The sequence below is a fragment of the Diadema antillarum genome, unplaced genomic scaffold, assembly GCF_040938485.1.
Source record: "Diadema antillarum isolate AM-2024a unplaced genomic scaffold, OU_Dant_1.0 scf00000066, whole genome shotgun sequence".
In the NCBI taxonomy this organism is placed as follows: domain Eukaryota; kingdom Metazoa; phylum Echinodermata; class Echinoidea; order Diadematoida; family Diadematidae; genus Diadema; species Diadema antillarum.
The window spans coordinates 3,409,061-3,422,738 of NW_027270955.1; the positions used below are offsets into that span (position 1 = coordinate 3,409,061).

Genomic DNA, 13,678 nt, shown 5'->3' on the forward strand with positions numbered 1-13,678 from the left:
TCCCTTGACTAATCTCAACCAGAATCCAATCATTCGACATTTGATATGGTTCAAAAGAAAACAAAAAGTCTCCTGCAGAGTCCACAGCAGCTGCATGAAAAGATACAAATGTCAGCAAATGATTAACCATATCTTTACACGGTGAATTTTGTAGTGTAAAACAGTCTAAATCTTCGGGCAAATCATGCAAATTCGAAACTTTAATATGCTCAGATAAGACATATTGTAAGGTGCACGTCACGATTCCTACACCCACGAGTCATGCAGTCCACGAGACATACAGCCCACGAGTTATACAATCCACGAATCATACAGTCCTTAAGATCGACACTAGGCAAAGAAGTCTCATGACTAATGAGTAGTTCTACGTCCGACACCCGAGGCAAACAAGGTCCAAGAGACCGATATTACAGTCATGTAGATCATGGAGTTTTATATAAACATAAACATTATGATGTGTAGAAACAATAACGAAAATACCTTTGTTTATACATTCAATAGATTCTGGGGATAGATGTAAGGCATTCAAAAAATCTTATACAAATCATTCCATTTTCATGTAAATAGATATTATATTTGCTTTCAACATTCAGCACTGTAGTTAACATCTTCATGATTTAATTATAGATAGATCGAGGAGCCCTGTGGCATAGTGGATAACACTGCCGACTCCCAATCGGAAAAACCCGAGTTCGATTCCAGCTCAGTGCATACGTCCTTGGATAAGATGTTTTAACTCCAAATGTCCCTCTCGACCAAGGTGTATATAAAATGGGTATACCTGGCAATGCTGGGGTGATAATAGTGAAAGTGCCGTCTGGAAGAGCAGTAGCAACATAGAGGCTACCAACGAGGCCTTAGGCCTGATATTGATAATGATGATGATGATGATAATGATAATAATAATAATAATAATAATAATAATAATGATAATAATAATAATAATAACAATAATAATGATGATAATTATAATAATAATTGTTATTATTATCATTGTTATTATTATCATCATACTAAGTAGGCCCTGTTGTTATCATTATTATTGTTATCACGATTATCATTTATCATTGTCATTATCATTATTGAATTACTATCGTTCTTTATTTTTTCATTATGTAATTTTTTTTGAACTTTCCCGTACTCCGATGTCCGGAATGGTGTGTTCAAAGCTCATAATGTGACTTCTACACTGTCCATGAAAAAAAAAAAGTCGCAAAACCCATGACAAATCAAAGATTTTTTCCTTGATGAGCAAAGTGAACCCCTAGTCATTGACTTGCTTGCCAACGTAGGTATCATCATGCTTTTTTATTATCATTATTTTTTTCATTTCTCTTCCATCCCAGTCAACATGATGCGCCTACCAAAGCTACGGAGGGTAGTGGTACTGAAGTGCTTCGCGTTGCTAGGCGTGGCATCTTTCCTCATCACCTTAGCGACGTCGCGAACATCGTCCTCTCGCGGAGACGTCGGGGCGCTGGAGGATGCCTCAAGAGATGTAGTGGAGAGAACAAAAGGGCGACGCGATGGACTCGAAATAAGGGCGGGAATACGAAGCGAGAGTAACAACTTGATTGAGTCAGTTTTAAGATCAGGGTAGGTGTACTGCTTAAGATTCGGCGGGAAACGCATATATACGAGATGAGAACACGGAGTTATTCATTGTCAGCAACATAATCATCATTATGGCTATCATTACTATTCATCGTTATCGTTATTTTTATCACTATTACCTGATTCATCATCATCATTGCTACAATGAGAAACGTGTGTCAAGCTTTGAATAGAAAATTTTGATAATGCGGATTCGATAGTTCAGTTTATCCATGTATTCAAATTTACGCAAACCTTCAAGCCAAGGGTCTCTCTTACAAAACCAGACTGCTTGACAGGGGTTAGCCCAAGGCTTGATCAACACAACAACAATTAGCAATAGAGACTTCCAGTTCTAAAATGAATTGTGATAGTACGTCTATTTTACGTGTGGATGAAATAGCTTGTTGCTATTTCCTTAGAATAAAATATCCATACATTTTACGACACTATATAGCATAATTGAAGTAACCTAGCCTGACAATGTATTCTCGCTCCTACTACAATAGCAAAGGTGACCTGTGATAACTTTGAAGCCGCCGGAGATTTGGCCTTTTTTAACTTTTGATATCAAAAAGTATGTATACACAACGTGGCTGAACGTGCAATCCCATGTAATCAATAGTGTTAATTCTATATGTTACGTGAAAAGTAAACACGAGCTATGTTGTCAGAATGAAGCATGAACATAATTATCCTGTATGCTCTGTCATATTTGGATCCAGAGTGCACGTTTGCTCCGGGCTCATACAAGTTTCTTGTACATCTCATGAACACATTGATTTCTACATATACATTTTGTTACATGAATCCATGCACTAAGTACCGAAATGTTAGTAACACAGGGAAACGAGAAGCATTTCCCTCCCACCTTCCTGGTAATCTTGATCCTTGTCGCTTCATCTGACGAATTTGGAAAATCAATGAGGCAAAGACACTTTATTGTTTGCTGTGCTTTATGTTTGCTGTGCATACAATTCTCACTCCTCGGAAACAAGCACATGATCAAGGTTCACTTAAAACACGGGCCTTTCTCGTTGTTGGCACCTCTTGCCCATGCGCTACACATGAAGCTGATGCATTCCAATTCATTTGTTTATTGTGAAGGCTTGAACATCGCCGCATGGCCTTGGCGAATGATGTTGCACTCCCACAACAATCAAGTGAAGAAATGGGGAAGAAAAGGAAAAAAGAAAATCAATCCTAGCAAATGGGAAAAAAAGGAAATCAGTCCTAGCAAAAGGTTGTGACTTCAAGGAAAATACATTTCCAACCACTGCTCTGATTCATGCTGTTTATGACAATACTGGAACCAACCCTAAAAAGAGGGCTTGATGAGTTCGTCATGGTCGGTCATGGGTGCGTAAAAAGGCATGTGTATGCAGTGGCGTATCTAGGGGGGGGGGAGGCAATGGGGGCACGTGCCCCGGGCGCCACTCCTTGGGGACGAAAGAAAGGGGGGAAAAACGAAGGAGAAGAAGAAAAAAAGAAAAAATGAAGAAGAAGAAAAAAAAAGAAAAAAGAATAGAAGAACAAGAACAAGAACAAGAACAAGAAAAAAAAAAAACCTCTCCCGGAAGGGGGGAGGGCGGTTGGGAGGGAGAATGGTTGGGGGGGGGGCAGAAAACCAAATCAAACAAGATAAAAACAAAACGTGATGATGACGCGGACAAATTGACAATGTCTATTGTGTTCACACATGTCATTTTATATCTAGCAGGCAAATGTTTCACGAAGCAGCGGCTGCAATTTCTTTCGTTCAGAAGCGATCGCCAATTGGATCAACAGAAAGCGTCAACGGTTTCTAACAAACGGGGGGGGGGGGGAGCGCAAAAAAGAAACACAAATCAAACAAGATAAGAACAAAACATGATGATGACGCGGACAAAATGACAATGTCTATTGTCTTCACACATGTCATTTTATATCTAGCAGGCAAATGTTTCACGGAGCAGCGGCTGCAATTTCTTTCGTTCAGAAGCGATCGCCAATTGGATCAACAGAAAGCGTCAACGGTTTCTAACAAACGGGGGGTGGAAGCGCAAAAAAGAAACACAAATCAAACAAGATAAGAACAAAACATGACAATGTTTATTGTGTTCACACAAGAATTCCACGTTCTGTAAGCTGAAATACAAATATTTTCGGCTCGCTCGCTGCGCTCGCTCTCCAAAATTTATATAAAAAAGAAGGTAAGAACAAAACGTGATGATGACGCGGAAAAAATGACAATGTCTATTGTGTTCACACAATCGTCACGTCATTTTATATTTAGCTGGCAAAATTTTTCACGGAGCAGCGGCTGCAATTTCTTTCGTTCAGAAGCGATCGCCAGTTGGATCAGAAGAAGCCGCCAAAGGTTTCGAACATGGGGGGCGAAAAAAAAAACCCAAATCAAACAAGATAAGAACAAAAGGTAATGATGTCGTGGAAATATACAAATTTTGGCTCACTCGCTCGTACTAATTTAGAGTATTTTTTCAAGTCATCAGTTTGTTGGTATAAATCGTTATCTATAAGGCCGTCACTATATCTTGGTTATAATTGTAAGATTTAATAAGCAAAAAATGACAAGAGTTCCATGTTTTGTAGGCTGAAATACAAAAATTTTCGGCTCGCTCGCTGCGCTCGCTCGCCAAAATTTATCAAAAATTCATTACATTTAAATCAACCTCAAAAGACCCCTTTTAAGTGCTTGAAAAAGCACATCATGTGCCTTTTTTTTTAAAGTCCCTACCGGGGTGGGGTTGGGGTTAAACACTTTTTCAGAAATTAGGGGCGCAATTTTCGCGCTTGTCCCGGGCGCCGTTTTCCCTGTTATAGATACACCACTGTACAACGGGGTAGCCAGGATTTTATCTTAGGGGGGGCGGTTAGTCTGCGAGGGAGCGAAGCGACCGAGCCCGAGCGAGCGGAGCGAGCGAGGGGGGGGGGGGAGGGTGTGGGAGGGGGGTTTCCCCCCTCCCACGGTGAGAACTTTTTGCATTTTGATGTTGTAAATGGTGCAATTTGGTGCTTGTTTTTGCGCGTTTCATCGACGTGAAACAGTCCCACTTGTTTAAGGTAGCAGTTTATTTTGATGTAGATTATTATTGAACAATTTGCCTATAAAATGGTATAATTTAAATACACTTCTTGTATTGATTCTTTTCACTGAATATCATGAACGCGACTGAACCCGAGCGAGCGGAGCGAGCGAGGGGGGAGGGGAGGGTGTGGGAGGGGGTGTCCCCCCTCCCACGGTGAGAACTTTTTGCATTTTGATGTTGTAAATGGTGCAATTTGATGCATGTTTTTGCGCGTTTCATCGACGTGAAACAGTCCCACTTGTTTAAGGTAGCAGTTTATTTTGATGTAGATTATTATTGAACAATTTGCCTATAAAATGGTATCATTTAAATAATCTTCTTGTATTGATTCTTTTCACTGAATATCATGAACGCGACTGAACCCGAGCGAGCGGAGCGAGCAAGGGGGGGGGGGGAGGGGAGGGTGTGGGAGGGGGGTGTCCCCCCTCCCACGGTGAGAACTTTTTGCATTTTGATGTTGCAAATGGTGTAATTTGATGCATGTTTTCGCGCGTTTTATCGACGTGAAACAGTCCTACTTGTTCAAGGTAGCAGTATATTTTAGTGTAGATTATTATTGAACAATCTGCCTATAAAATGGTATGATTTAAATACATTTCTTGTATTAATTCTTTTCACTGAATATCATGAACGCGACTGAACCCGAGCGAGCGGAGCGAGCGAGGGGGGAGGGGAGGGTGTGGGAGGGGGGTGTCCCCCCTCCCACGGTAAGAACTTTTTGCATTTTGATGTTGCAAATGGTGCAATTTGATGCATGTTTTTGCGCGTTTTATCGACGTGAAACAGTAACACTTGTTTAAGGTAGCAGTATATTTTGATGTAGATTATCATTGAACAATTTGCCTATAAAATGGTATCATTTAAATAATCTTCTTGTATTTATTCTTTTCGCTGAATATCATGAACGCGACTGAACCCGAGCGAGCGGAGCAAACGAAGGAGGAGGGGAGGGTGTGGGAGGGGGGTGTCCCCCTCCCACGGTGAGAACTTTTTGCATTTTGATGTTGCAAATGGTGCAATTTGGTGCATGTTTTTGCGTGTGTTAACGAGTTGAAACAGTCCCACTTGTTTAACAATTTGCCTATAAAATGGTATCATTTAAATAATCTTCTTGTATTTATTCTTACACTGAATGTCATGAACGCTGTCTGTTCAGCAATCAAACAGAAAAAGCATGCACACGAGGGTGTAGATAGGGGCATATCCCCTCCCACACGAAGGTGATTTTGCGTTTTCAGACCTGAAATTCAGCGATCTGGTGCAAATTTTTGGTGCAATACTTTTTCATCGAAGTGTTAAAATCACGGAATTTAGCTCTTATTCCGAATGTGCACCATCTGTGTGTATGTATAAAGTCTAGTGAGGTAGAGCTTAGGGGAAGGGGGATTCCCCCGTTTTTAGAATTGAAATAAAGCGATCTGGGTATAGCCACAGTCTACTTCTATGCATGGCGGAAGGGGGGGGGGTAGGGGAGGGCGAGCAGGGAGGAGGCGTGGGCGAGTGTTATCTCCACCCTTCCCTTCCGATGGAGCTTTTGCCTTTTTAAGGTTGAAATTGAGATATCTCGTATACGCATATCTGATGGAATCAACATTTGGGAAATCACACACACACACACACAAAAAAAAAACCTACTGATGGGGGGAGGGGGAACTGAGGGAGGAAAGGGTCGATTAAAAGGGGAAATTCCTCTTATACATGAGGGAACCTTCAGTTTTTCGGAATATAAGTGATAAGTCTTGTGCACTCAGAATTATTCATAATTCTTTTGTAAATCTAAAAAGTGTACTAAGCTAGGGAAAGAGGCACAGAGGGGGAGGGTTTGGGAGGGGGATACCCCCTCCCAAGCACGAGAGATTTTGCATATTTTGCATTGAAATTCAACGATCTGGTGCACACTTTGAGTGAAATATTCACAAAAATATCGTATTTGATGAAAGGTTGCAAAGGAGACCCGCTTCATGTGCATGCATACAGTATACACGCATTTTTTTTTCCGCCTCCCAAATCCCCGGTCCAAATCTTAGGGGGGGGGGGGGGGCGACCGCCCCCATCGCCCCCCCCCCCCCCCCCTGGCTACGCCAGTGCCACTGTACAGTGTATGGGACTTGCGGTAGAGTTGTTGGTTATACAAATTGATTTTCTTTCAAAGTACAAAGTACTTTTTGTCTCTTCGATATCTGTGCCACCTCAGCCCACTCAAACTAAAACAAAAATCCCATACATAAAAAAATACATATATACGAGTGTCGGTAATAATCAAAGTTTTGCATGAGGCGTTTTATTTGAAGAACATTATCTCCTTTTGAATATGTATAAATTGATTATACTGGGTACAGACTTTCAGAATTTATATGTGATTGGGATGAGGAATTTAGGTGTTTTCACATCAGCCCGATAAAAATCCAAGCTCGAGATATTTTCCAATTTCCCAAGTCAGAAAATAGCGCACTATTTCGAAACATCGGGCTGATGTGAAAACGCCTGATAGGCTTTTTCAAAATTTATCAAAAATCACGATAGGCGTTTTCACATCAGCCCGATAAAAATCCAAGCTCGAGATATTTTTCGCAGAAAATAGTCAGCAAAATAGCGAACTATTTCGAAACATCGGGCTGATGTGAAAACGCCTAATGAACAAAGATGATGTCATATAGTCCATGGGCCAAGACCCGAAAATGGGTTGTTGGTACTACCTGAGGTGGCAAAACCTTTTTGGCCTCAGTTTGTTTGTCAGATATGCTTATCAAGCTATGATAGCATTTCCAAATGAGTATTATAGCTTAGTCATAATAAATGATTTTTTAACCAATTTGGTCCCGTTTTTATATCCCTATACTTCTGAATCGAAACTAACCGCTATTCAAAGAAGAGCGCTGTCTTCCGTATGTCCACAGCTGTCACGCGGTGCACTTAGTCTTTATCTAGACCAATGTACCGTTATCATATCTAAAGTTCCTCATAAAAGGGATTATCTATACTGTTTCTATACTACCCTCTCAACTAATACATCAGTTTTAAACAAAAATCACTCTGTTCATTTACAATATTATTCATTATAATGTATTGTAGTGTACCGTTAATATTGTTTTTGGATTATCTTTTATTGTTGGATGGAAATAAAGCGACATTGGCGTGGTGTTAGCGTTTTCACCGTAGCGTTTTCACCGGAAAATGATGAATAATTGAAAAATACGGTAAAATTCACGAGGAATTGTTTTGTTGTTGTTGTTGTTTTTAGATGAAAGGATATACACTGTATCATAAGCTTTGGATATTCTCTTCGCCGTCTTGAATAAAGACTAAGCGCTGTGGACATCATAACCTTTGAATATTCCCTTCGCTGCCTTGAATAAAGACTAAGCGCACCGCGTTAACAACAGAACAGCTGTGAACATACAGAAGACAGTGCTCTTCTTTGTATAGCGGTTAGTTTCGATTCAGAAGTATAGGGATATAACAACGAGACCAAATTGGTTAAAACTTCATTTATTATGACTAAGCTACTCATTTGGAAATGCTATCACAGCTTGATAAGCATATCTATGCCCGACAAACAAACTGACACCAAAAAGGTTTTGCCACCTCAGGTGGTACCAATATCTGGCCTGGCCCATGGACTAATATAGCAGCCTCACATATAATCTTGGGTGCATGGGGAAGCAGAACAAAAGAAAGCATGCTTAAATTCTACACAGGTGTTAAGCATGTGGTATTGTAATGGAATGGCATTCTACTCTCTAAAAAAAATCGAGTGAAAATATTCACTCTTAAAGAAGTGAATACAAAAAAGAGTGAATTTAGAGTGAAATTGGAGTGAATTTTGAGTGAAAATGTTCATTTTCACTCGTTTTGGAGTGACCTCAGGGATCACTCCTAAATCTTCGAGTGATCCCTGAGGTCACTCCGAAATGAGTGAAAATGAACATTTTCACTCAAAATTCGCTCCAATTGCACTCTAAATTCACTCTTTTTTGTATTCACTCCTTTAAGAGTGAATATTTTCACTCGATTTTTTTTAGAGAGTACATTACTGGAATATGTGAGCCTTCTATGGCCATCATCCTTGTTCAGTGTATTATGATTTGGGTTTTCGGGAGTATTCAAACCTGCTTAAAGACCACAAAATTCCAGAAATCTATACTGGGCACAATAGAATGGAGTATTGAAAGCTTCATGTCCTCTTGCTTTCAATAGGTGTTTTCACATCAACCCGATGTTTCGAAATAGCGCGCTATTTTCTGACTTGGGAAATTAACCCGATCACGAAATAGCGCGCTATTTGATAATGTGAACACAAATTAGCGCGCTAATTGTATCGCTCTGTTCGAGAAAATTTCTCGAGTCCAACTTGGGAAATTTCTGAAATAGCGGGATAGTAGCGTGCTATTTGATAATAGGCGTTTTCACATCAGCCCGATGTTTCGAAATAGCGCGCTTTTTTCTGAAAGGGGGAATAAAAAAATATCTCGAGCTTGGATCTTTATCGGGCTGATGTGAAAACGCCTATGGATAGCAAATTACGCCTAATGTGAAAACGACTCGAGAAATTAGCGCGATGCATCCCACCATGCCTAGAGTGTGTGACCCGATCAATCGAGGCAAACTGCACACAAATCATGAGGAATTTTTGAGAGGGCGCACACATTACTGATGCTGTTTGCACATACTCAGCTGTAGAATTAGCTCGAAAAAAATCGGGCTAATTCTCTTCGGGCTGATGTGAATAAGAAATGAAATAGCGCGCTAATTCGCAATCGCGAAAAATTTCTCGAGCTTGGATTCTTATCGGGCTGATTTGAAAACGCCTATTAATTTGCCTTCTTCGCCTTGGACTACTTAACATAACAATAGCCGTTTTCACATCAGCCCGATAAAAATCCAAGCTCGAGATATTTTACGCAGAAAATAGTCAACAAAATAGCGCGCTATTTCGAAACATCGGGCTGATGTGAAAACTCCTAATGTCGGAATTTCGGAGCTTGTGTATGGCGTTCCAAGTGCATCGTAGCACTGCCGACAAGCAGGGATAGCCTGGTGGTCGTGTCGCTTTGTTAAATCATAGATCAGCAGCTGCGATCTTACAAATTTCATTTGTAGAGAGAGACATATTGAAGAAAATTCACACCTAAACATGAAAGCAATTGACTTGACTTGACTTCAGTGCAGAGGACGGGGTGTCCCTTCGCTCCCCCCTACCATGCAGTTACCCTCCTCCATTCATATATTCCCTTGGGCCTGGCATTCAACCTCCTCTAATGGTAATCTAAGGTCTACTTGGATTTATTCCTTAAAACGTGTAATAGGGTGGGGATGTTGGCCTTGGTTTTGTGAGGTCCTTTTTATGGGTGCACGTCACGAGACCGACACCTACGAAACATACAGCCCAAGAGTCATACAACCCATGAGTCAAACAGCCCACGAGTTATACGGCCCATGAGTCACACAGCCCATGAGTCACACGGCCCATGAGTTTTACACTAAGCAAACAAAGCTCCGAGACCAACAGATTAAGCCCCGTGTTGTAATGTCGAACTAATGGGCTGTTTTTAACTAGTATCGAACTTTCGTATAGCGTCGAACGCATGGGCTGTATGATTCCTAGGCTGAATGACTCGCTGACCTTTTTTTTCCAAATGTTGAATTCTTGGGCTGTATGACTCGTGGGTGTCGGTCTCGTGATATGACCAAGTTTCTATATGCTTGGAGTGGGAGACAATGGTTCGGCATCCGGACAACGTGACCAAACCATTCACGCGTTGTTTGGAAACTTAATCGTATATCGTGTTCGGAATGTTGAGCCTCTGCCTTTTCTCGTCTTCATTCACACGGTCAATCAAGTGTATTCCTACAATGGTTCGGAGGCATCTCCTCTTCGTATGTACTGTCCAACACCCCTTAGTAGGGGCCAACCGGACAGGGGGTGCGCTGGTGTTAAAGTTGCGCGGAGAGAGAAGTGTGGGGTTTAGTTGCTTTGCTCCTGGATGTATTGTAGGGTTGCTGCTTTAAAAGAGTCCTTGCTTGTGATGTTAGAAACTGTTGTTGGGAGTGAGTTCCAGTCTGTGATTGTTCTTGGAATAAACGAGTATTTATAACAGTTTTTGTTCGTGGCGATTGGGATGAAGCTTGTAGTGGATGATCCGGAGAACCCTTCGGACCGGACGCAGGGCTTTTCGAACTGGGATGGATAGGCGACCCGCAAGCGCTTCGCGGAATGTGGTAATGCGGCCTACTCTGCGTCGATGTTTCAGCAGCTCCCAGCCCAGCTCACGCTTCATTTTTGTAACACTACTGTGTCTAGAGTTCAAAATACATCGCGTTGACGTGCGTCGGCTTGTCGTAAGGTGCATCACTCTGCCTCATAGATAGCAAATTAAGGGAAAGATGAGGGCTCTGGATATTCTCACTTTGAGTGACCTTAAGATGCCACGATTGGTCCATACAGTATTCTTAAGCCTGTCAAATGCCCAAGCTGCAAGTTTTGTGTACCTTTTAATGTCAGCCTTAACAGATGGTGCATTGCCTCCTCGGTAGAAGAAGTCTAGTACTTTGAGAACTATTAATTGTGATGTTTCAACTGTGCTCAGTCATCGTTTTGTATATTATTGGGTTAATTGTCATTCTCCATTTGCTCCATGTCTTCTCCAGTTCATTGGTAGAGATCTGTAGCTTGTCAAAGAAAATTAATATCAATGAGGGTGGTGTCATCTGTGCAGCGCGTTTTGATGATGAGCAACTAACCGGTTGGAGATTTTTTTCCATTTATCACCACAGCACACTATGTTTGTTTATACATAGCCCCAATCAGGTCAACTAATACTTGATCCGTTCCAGTGTAAAGGCCCCGTCACACTACAGCGAATGCCCAACGAATGCCAAGCGAAAGCCCAATGAATTCGAAAATGTGAAACCCATGTAGATACCATTGACAGCAGGCATCCTTCTATAACTCCAGTTACTACTCGGAACCGGTTGGAGATTTTTTTCCATTTATCACCACAGCACACTATCTTTGTTTATACATAGCCCCAATCAGGTCAACTAATGCTTGATCCATTCCAGTGTAAAGGCCCCGTCACACTACAGCGAATGCCCAACGAATGCCAAGCGAAAGCCCAATGAATTCGAAAATGTGAAGACAGTTTGCATGTGTGACGTTCTTTGAATTCATTAGCTATTCATAGGGATTCGCAGAGATACGCTGGAGATTTTGGACGTGTTTAAAAAATAAAATCGGTTCCAGCGTATCTCTGCGAATCCCGACGAATAGCTAATGAATACAAAGAACGCCAAGCATGTTACGAACTATTCTAGTATTACCAATGGATGTTAACATATCTTCAAATTTTCAAATTTATTGGACATACGTTGGGCATTCGTTGGGCATTCGCTGTAGTGTGACGGGGCCTTACCCGAAAGGCCTTCCAGAGGGCTCATAGTCACATGGAGCCAAATGCAGCCAAGTATAAAAATGCGCCTTTTGTTAGCCTTCTGGACGATCTGGCGAACGAAAAAACTCAGCATCTCTGGGGCCTCTTAGGCCACAGAATCCACACGGCTTGGTCAGATAGTAGTCCATGGTTTCCATTACCTTATTTTCAAATGTTCTGCAGAAAACATTCCCAGGAAAAGAGAGAAGGGTGATGGCTGTGTAGATGACAAGATCCCGGTTGTCTCCCGCCTTGTACACTGGGGTGATAAAACCTTTTCTCCAGTCCTCATCAACAGTATTTCTTTCTGACCACACTATATTCATGAACTTCAGGAGTTGTTTTTCTCATTGGTTCTCCAGGAGTGTTTAGCGTTTTTGCAGACATTCTGCCTAAGCCGCAGGCCTTGTTGTTTTTAAGGGCTGCATTGCCTTTTCCAACTTTTGAATCAGTAGGGGGTGTATCTGTAATTGTTGCAAATACTGTCATCCCTTCCAAATCCCATGGAAAGTGTGTAAATCATTTTAAATGTGTATAAAGAGCCAACTTCAGTGATGACTATTCTTTCTCAGAGTCAAATTATTGCTAAACGGGAACATTAATGCCGCCAGAAATTACTGAAAAAGGAAGTTATACCTATGATAATCAGTTGTGGTGTCAATAATTATGTCTCTTGTTTTGGTTAGCCTCATTACCAATGTCGTTGTAACTTGTAACGGGACATTTTGCATTGTCTACCTCGCAGGTTCTTGAGACGTGATAGAGAAGTCGGAGGAACGTCTCAGGGCAAGCAGCACGAAGAAGCCCAAGAATTGTCTAGAGGATTGAAGCAAGACGACCCATACTCTCACACGCACGTGCTAGGCGGAGCTGGTGACGCAGCAGGATCACCTCTCGAGCCAGTGCTACGTTCCCATGACGGAGAACAGGAATCCAAGGTACGCGGGCAGGAAGACGTCGAAGGGAAGGATACGGTTGCGAGGCGGGAATCCGTTGCAGACGGGAGGGAAGATCCTAATGTCATAGCCGACGAAGAACCTCGAGCGAAAGTAAGTTTGGAGCGCGGCGATGACAATAACCTTTTAGTCCCACAACGAAAAGTTGCAGCAGTTGAGCCGCCGAAAGTGGCTGCGAAAGCCAAGCCTCGGAAGGTGGATCCTGCCCGAAAGGCACACTCGTCGACGATGCTGAAGAAAAAACAGGTACGGCTGATTCGGAAAACCATCCGGAACGGGAAGGTGATCAAACAAGAGCAGATCGGTGTGAAAACCTTGATCGTCGACGAAAAAGGAAATCCCGTCGAAAATCAGCGCGCTGCCTACGATGAAATATGGTACAGCGACATACTCAAGGGGAGCTATCGAGCCATGACGGTACAAATAGCCAACGTCACAAGCAACGAGTGAGTTCTGACCGCAGTATAACCCTCAAATTTTCGCAAAGAAACACTACAGGAAAGGTTTCATAGGGAGTTTAAACAATCTGCTTACCTGTTCCACTCCTTTCTTATGTTGTTTGTGTAGTGAAACGCCAATGTAATGGTGCGTCCGTTGCCCCACGTTTAAA

General features: G+C 41.9%; 1 protein-coding gene across 1 annotated transcript in view; it reads left to right on the forward strand.

The window, feature by feature from the left end:
• Nucleotides 1-1,351: 1,351 nt before the first annotated feature.
• LOC139716525 (uncharacterized) overlaps nucleotides 1,352-13,678 on the forward strand; it is a 57,137-nt gene continuing 44,810 nt past the window's right edge. Inside the window, exons 1-2 of the mRNA XM_071628065.1 lie at nucleotides 1,352-1,596; nucleotides 12,858-13,514. Of these exons, the coding sequence (XP_071484166.1) occupies nucleotides 1,352-1,596; nucleotides 12,858-13,514 (902 nt within the window). The remainder of the gene's footprint in view (nucleotides 1,597-12,857; nucleotides 13,515-13,678) is intronic.